At 42.0% G+C, this 7,780-nt stretch overlaps 1 protein-coding gene across 1 annotated transcript in view; it reads right to left on the reverse strand.

Moving 5' to 3' along the window:
• Positions 1–7,780, reverse strand: part of HEMGN (hemogen) — a 12,224-nt gene that overhangs the window by 1,179 nt on the left and 3,265 nt on the right. The window contains exon 3 of the mRNA XM_003785361.2: positions 2,613–3,760. Within this exon, the coding sequence (XP_003785409.1) occupies positions 2,613–3,760 (1,148 nt within the window). The remainder of the gene's footprint in view (positions 1–2,612; positions 3,761–7,780) is intronic.

Consider the following 7,780-nt stretch of genomic DNA (forward strand, 5'->3'; position numbering starts at 1 on the left):
CCACCTTAGGTGTATGTGGCTGGCGCCTTAGCCGTTTGAGCCACAGGCGCCGAGCCGGGGGGTTTATTTTTTAACCTAGAAGATAGGCAGAAGTTTTTTAAAATGTCATCATGTGCAGTGCAAGGCTGGGGAAAAGGCACTTGTCTTGTGTGAATTGCTACATTTCTAGGGCCTGATCTGACCGGATATATCCAGAGTTTTAATGGGGGTATCTTTTGGACCAGCAAGTCAACTTCTAGGGAATGATCCTAAGGAAATAACCAAGCAAATTAAAGCTTCCCGGGCCTAGTTTCCTTATATATATAAATGGGTATTGACTCACGCCTGTAATCCCAGCACTCTGGAAGGCGGAGATGGATGGATCACCCAAGCCCAGGAGTTTGAGACCAGCCTGAGTAAGAGTGAGACCCATCTCTGCTAAAAATAAAAAAACTAGCCTGGCATTTTGGTGGGCACCTGTAGTACCAGCTACTCAGGAGGCTGAGGCAAGAGGATCACTTAAGCCCAGGAGTTTGAGGTTGCTGTGAGCTGTGACTCCATGGCACTCTACCCAGAGTGAGACTCTGTCCCCCCCCCCAAAAAAATGGGGATAGCATTTCTCTTGTAGGTTTTTTAATATTGAATAAAATAATTCACAAAAAATATTTAATGTGTCTGGCACAAAGAAAAGTATCAAATAAATGTTAAGTCCCAATAATGCTCATTGAATATTGTCCAAATAATAAAACTTGACAATAATCTAACTGTTCATCATTATAGGGATCAGTTGAATACAGTACAGTGCGTACATACGACCCCACACTATTCAGCTAATACAAAAGACATAAGATGGCTACAATATATATAAGTGGGGGGGGGGAGTTACAGAACAGCATGTATATTCTTATTTCACTTGTGGGGTTTTGGGAGGTTGTTTGTTTTGAGACAGAGTCTCACTGTCACCCCAGCCAGAGGGCAATGGCTGTCATAGCTCACTGCAATCTCAAACTCCTGGGCTCAAGCAATCCTCCTGCCTCCTGCCCAAGAAGCTTGGACTAAAGGAATGTGCCACCATGCCTGACTAATTTTTCTTTTTTTTTTGTAGAGATGGGGTCTTGCTCTTGTTCAGGCTGGTCTCAAACTTCTGACCTGGAGCAGTTCTCCTGATCTCAAGCAATTGCTCTACCTTGGCCTCCCACAGTGCTAGGTTTACAGGCTGGAGTACCCTTATCTCTTTGTTAAAACAACATCAGAAAGGAGATGGTACTAAAGGGGATTTTTTTTTATTCTACATCCACTTACACATTGCTTTAAATTATTATCATGAACATTTATTACTTTTATAATCAGTTGAATATAGATATCCCCATTTGTTTGGTATGCTGAAATCCATACTAAAATGAGCATTAATTAATTGCCCACATCTACCTTTCTGGGTTTAGAATGCCCCTGCTAAGAATGAAGATGCTGTGTTAATCAGAGCTTCTTCTGCAGCAGGGACCGCTGTCAGAGCAAGCAGTATTTCTATGTGTACTTTGCAGGTAATTCATTTTAAATAGTTCCTCAAAATCTGTATTACTTGGAAGCCACCTAACACCACATTTTTGTTGCAATTATCTTTTAGGAGAAGAAGCAAATAAATTACCAAAGTTTCCTAGGGATAACTATGGTCTGATAGGACTCAGCCCATTTCTTTCTTTCTTTCTTTCTTTCTTTCTTTCTTTCTTTCTAGGGACAGAGTCTCATTTTGTCACCCTCAGTAGAGTGCTGTGGCATCACAGCTCACAGCAACCTCCAGCTCTTGGGCTTAGGTGATTCTCTTGCCACAGCCTCCTGAGTAGCTGGGACTACAGGCACCCGCCACAATGCCTGGCTATTTTTGTTGTTATTGTTGTTGTTGCAGTTTGGCAGGGGCTGGGTTTGAACCCACCAGCCTCGGTATATGGGGCCGGCACCCTACTCACTGAGCCACAGGCGCTACCCTCAGTCCATTTTTTATACTGTCTACAGTATCGTACAAAGAATTGAGGTTTTCAGATATGTTTCTGAGGCAAGTCAAATTAAAGAAAGGTCATCCAGTCCTTTCTAGAAAAAAAAAGTTTGCATTATTTTCAAAATACTGTGCTTAGTAAAAAGGTTTTTAGGAGCAAATATTGAATTAGAAATCGTTTTTTGTAAACCTGATAAATCCCATGAGTTCCCTAGTAACAGGATCGAGCGTATTGTATACCTTGCTATCTCTGTCAGTACCTTGTACTACAAATTTACTTGCCTTTAGTTTATCAAGAAAATTAAATTTCCTAGAAAAACATCATTTATCAAGACTTCTTGTTATCTAGACTACTGGTAATTGTCCTTTAAAATATCTTGCACATAACTCATTTCACTGCCTATAGCTTCTCCAAATGGAGAGTATGTACAAGTACCTACTGTACGTTCTTGCCTTTTCAATTATTTTTTAAATCCTTTGGGAAGGTTTCAGGACGAATGTTGGTTGCACAAAAGATATTACTCGAAATTGGCCAACAGTATTCATAATACTCATGGAGATAATCTATGATTTTCAAAGCAGGTCATAAATTGCTACTCCGAGATATACCTATCTCAGTGCTACATGTATAAACAGCCCTTACCTTGAGAAAAACCATAAACATCCTTAGCATCTTCCTGGTTTACTCTAGGATCCCGGTCTTGGGGCTCACCTATTTCTTGGTGTGGTTCTGGAAGGCATTCTTTAGGCATATCCTTATTTTCACATGTCTTAGCAGAGAGGTCTTCAGGCTCCAGTGTTTCTTGGTTTATTTCAGGTGAATATTCTTTGAATGTGGGTGTTTCTTGGTATATTCTAGGTGAATATTTTCCAGGCCCAGGTGTTTCTTGGTATGTGTCAGGTGAAGATTCTTCAGGCTGAGGTGTTTCTTGGATTGTCTTATGAGAGAGGGCTTTATATACAGCAATTTCTTTATACGTTTTATGAGAAGAGTGCTCAGGTTCAACTGTTTCTGGGTGTGGTTTTGTAGAAAGGTCTTTGGGCACAGCTAATTCTTGTGTTTTCGGAAAGAAGCCTTCATTCTCAGCTATTTCTCGGTCTGATTCAGCATTGCATTCTTCTGGCGCTTCTGGTTTTTGGTGCCCATCAAGAGTATAGCCTTCAGGCACGTCTGGTTTGGGGCCTGCTTCAGGAGCGTGTCCTTCCAGGTCAGCTGTGTCTTCAGAGGTTGGACAAGGAAGAGCTTTGAGTACAGCTATTTCTTGGAACATTTTAGGAGTGAAGTCTCGAGGTTCAGCTGTATCCTGGAGCAGTTTGAGAGGATGATCTTCAAGTACAGCTATTTCCTGGCACATTTTAGGAGCCAGGTCTTCAGGCTCAGCTGTATCCTGGCAGGTGTTGAGAGGATGGTCTTGGAGTACAGCTATTTCCTGGCACGTTTTAGGAGCCAGGTCTTCAGGTTCAGCCATATGTTGGCATGTCTCAGAAGAATTGTTTTGTACTACTGTTTCTTGGTACGCAGAAGAATTTTCCTGCTGTATAATGCTTTCTTGACGTACTTCAGAAAAATGTTCCTTGGGCATAACTTCTCGTGGGGAGGCTACCAAAGGAAGGGCTTCGGTTACACTTCCTGGTAGTTCAGCTTCTTTCTCTGTAGGTGCCAGTGCTTGTTCCATAATTTCCTTTTCTATCTGTGACTGAGGTTCCATTTTCAGTTCTGTATTTTGTTTGCTCTTTCTGCCTCTTTGATTTCCTTTTCCTGTTCTCTGATATTTGCGTTTTTTCTGTTCTCTGCTGAGAGATCAGAGTTAGTGTCAGCCGGTTTGCTCCAGAATTCAAATAAATGGTTGTAATCACAGTCCCACATCCCCCACTGCCATGTTGCACTATGACCTTGAACAAATCACTTAATCTTTCTGAGCCTCAATCTCCTTGTTTGTAAAGCACAGGAGCAGTGCTAAACGTTCTCAATTCTTAAGAAAGGGTATGTCTCGGTGGCACCTGTAGCTCAAACGGCTAACGTGCCAGCCACATACACCAGAGCTGGCAGGTTCGAATCCAGCCTGGACCTGCCAAATAACAATGACAACTACAACCAAAAGATGGCCGGGCATTGTGGTAGGCTCCTGTAGTCCCACCTACTTGGGAGGCTGAGGCAAGAGAATCGCTTAAGCCCAGGAGTTTGAGGTTGCTGTGAGCTGTGACTCCACAGCACTCTACACAGGGCAATGGCTTGAGGCGAAAGAAAAGAAAGGGTATATCTCTCCAGGACATTTTGGCTTTGATGCCTTGCTCAATAGGAGTCTTCTTGGTGAAGGTAGTGTGTGTATGTGATAGCATATAATTAAAGCTTGGTTATGGAAAATGAATATTTCCCATGATGAATCAATAGACTGGCATTCTTAGTGATACACTAGTTTCTTTGCATTTAGTCTGTGTGAATTAGCCTCACTAGGATAAACTGAACAGTTCTGTTTCTAGATCAGCAATCCAGACACAGTTTGTCATATGTACAGGCTGCAGGTGGATGACATATATACGGCTTATCACATACAATATCTGGTGTAAAATGATACATTGCTACAGTACACATCAAATGAGATCTACTGTAAGCTGGGTCAAATCCTGCAAAAACATTTCTTGATGTTAGGAAGCCTGGCGGGAAGGCATGGGTGGCCATATTATACCTATTCCTAATAAACAGATTACAGAGGAAAGGGTATGCATGGAAATTGCAGCCAATGGCAAATTGTTAAACACTACAAATATAACTAAATACAGATGGCTAATACAGATGGGCTGGAGGGCTGGAGGGAAGTACTATAAATAAGCATTTCATCATTTTTCTAAACCTACTGAAATTCCGGGCCGTGTTACCAGCTCCATGGAGCCTTCTCTAACCAACACAGGCCTGAAATGCTCCCTCCCTGTGTAGCACCCCTATGGGATTTACCACGAGTGTCATGATAAAGGCAGAAAACATAGGCTGCCTCACACCGTGGTTCTGAAAAAAAATCCTATTTCTTTTAGTAATGTTAACGTTCCTTGGAGATAAAAACCAGTGTTTTTTCTATCTTTATAACATTCATATTTCCTTGCACATTCAAGGAATGTGTATACCTTGTATACTTTTGTATATGCTTGAAAATTTCCGTAACAAAAAAATTTTTTAAAGATTACCTCACCAAACACAGTTTGAAGTCAATGTCAAAAGGCTATATGTATAATAGGACAGTCAAAAATAAATATTCAAAATTATCTTAAGAAAAGGAAATCTATAGATGATGGTTATGGCACTTAGCATTTTTTTCTTTTTTTTGAGACAGAGTGTCACTATGTCGCCCTAAGAAGAGTGTCGTGGCATCACAGATCACAGCAACCTCAAACTCTTGGGCTTAAGCAATTCTCTTGCCTCAGCCTCCAAAGAAGCTGCGACTACAGGCACCCGCCACAATGGCCGGCTATTTTTTTGGTGGTGGTGGGGGGGGTTATAGTTGTCATTGTTTGGCAGGCCTGGGCTGGATTCGAACCTGCCAGCTTTGGTGTATGTGGCTGGCACCGGCCGCTGAGCTACAGGCACTGAGCCAGCACTTCAGCATTTTTAACTAATATCCCAAGTAACCAAGGACAAGATAATTACAAAGTTGTCAAATTTTTTAAAAAGATAGTATCTCTTAATTCCTCAGGAAACAAGTTTTTTGAGATATTATTAAGTCCTATAAACAGCTTGTTATTCAGATCTCTAGATGAGGAAATCTGAGTAATATAGTGGTTCATATCTTCTCTGGTAGTTTTTAAAAAAGATACAGAAATATCTATGTGGTGTGAACTTTAGTCTATATTATAACTTTGGGAAAGTTAAACCCTCTGCACCTTGGGTGCCTTAATGGCAAAATAGGGTAAATAATATCTGCCCAATTTCATGTGGTAGTTACAAGAATTACATAAAATAACTTATGTGACTGAATTACTGAAATAGAAATTAATACTCTAATATTAATATAGGAAACACTTAAGTTCTTCCTAAATGGCAGGCAGTGTTTTAAGTAATTTATTTATTCTGTTATCTCATATAATCTTTACATAAACCCATGAGGCAAATTCTCTAATCTCCATTTTATAGATGACAAAACTGAGGCACAGACAAGTTGAGTAACTTGTCCAAGGTCAACGCCTAGGACGTAGGACAGCCAGGCTTCAAATCTGGTCATTCTGGCTCCAACTACTGGGCTCATAAATATACACTGTGCTGCTTCTCTCAGAAACTGCTAAGGTTTCACTGTGTGCAGTATGTTTTAGCGAGTAAAGGGGACATAGCCGTCAGCAGTAGAGAGACGTGTCCAGAGCAAGTCCAGCCAGCTGCCAAGAGGCTAACCAAGGTGTCATCCACTTCAGTGAATTCTCAGCCTTACTCCCTCAGCCCAGCAAGCTGGAAAGCCATTTCTGTCAGGGGCCAGGCTCCTCAACCAGGCTCAAAGAGGCTGGTGTAGAAATGTAAAGACCAGCTTTTAAATTAACAGAGAAAAATACGAGTTTTGCAGTAGAGAATACCTAGGTTGGCAAATAAATATACTCTCTCTGTAGATAAGTACTGGAAAGCCATGTAATAATGAAAAGTTGCTTAGTGGGTATAGAATTCAGGGAACTAATTGGATAATCTTCAACAATCACCCACCACAGGACCCAAACACAGAAGCTTGTGCTATAAAATGATGTATGTATTCCTAAAAAAACTTCACTTTCTGCCAAGTCATGCATTAAATAGTAACAGTGGCTGTGGGCAGGAAGGGGAGCAGAGAACGGGGCTGGGACAAACAATTGAAAACCTAGCCAACTTTTTTAACAGTAACAAAAACTATGATTGATACCAGGGGAGACAATTTGGATGGTACACACTGGCAGCTTGCAATGGCTAGAGGCTGCCTCAGAGGATAGTAAAAATGCAAAAGAGCAATAGTGTCACTGCAGGTTTACAGATGAAACCCTGAGCTCAGAGCTAGGAGCCAGCAGGGCTGCCATTAAGCCCAGGAGGAAGCGCTGCAGCTGCCACGTGGTGGAGAGCTCTGCAAGCTGGCGGTGCCTCTCTGGGGAGGGAGCCCAGAGTGCGGGCTGGAGAGGAGTCCGTATGTGCAGCAGCCATGCTGAGGCTTTTTCCTTTATAGGTTTAAATTCTATACCCACTATTCTGCCTTTTTTTTTTAAACTAGGAAAAAACCATGAACCAACACAACTCCCGCATTATGCTGACATCATTCTCCTAGTTACTAATCATATGTGAGCTGATTGGTATTCTAGAAACATCTGTTGTAGCAGAACGAACATTTCTCAGTCCATAGTGCTGGTTGGAGGACCATCATCTTCAGAAAAGTGCTTTGCTTAAATCAGTGGGAACGATTTTACCCACTACTTCCCCCACTATATCCCAGAAGACATTTGACAATTTGGGTTGTCTGATGACATTTTGGTTGTCACAGCTGGGGTAGGAGGGGTTGTTTCTTGGCATCTAGAGGCCAGAAAATGCTACAAACCATCAACAATGCTAGGGGTGGTGCCCGTGGCTCAAAAGGGTAGGGCTCCGACCCCATACCCCAGAGGTGGTGGGTTCAAGCCCAGCCCAGGCCTGCCAAACAACAATGATAACTACAACCAAAAACAGCCAGGTGTTGTGGCGGGCACCTGTATCCCAGCTCCTGGGGAGGCTGAGGCAAGAGAATTGCTTAAGCCCAAGAGTTTAAGGTTGCTGTGAACTGTGACGCCATAGCACTCTACCCAGGGTGATAGCTTGAAGCTCTGTTTCCAAAAAAAAAAAAA

This window comes from Otolemur garnettii, unplaced genomic scaffold, assembly GCF_000181295.1.
Source record: "Otolemur garnettii isolate 467f Iridium unplaced genomic scaffold, OtoGar3 scaffold00014, whole genome shotgun sequence".
In the NCBI taxonomy this organism is placed as follows: domain Eukaryota; kingdom Metazoa; phylum Chordata; class Mammalia; order Primates; family Galagidae; genus Otolemur; species Otolemur garnettii.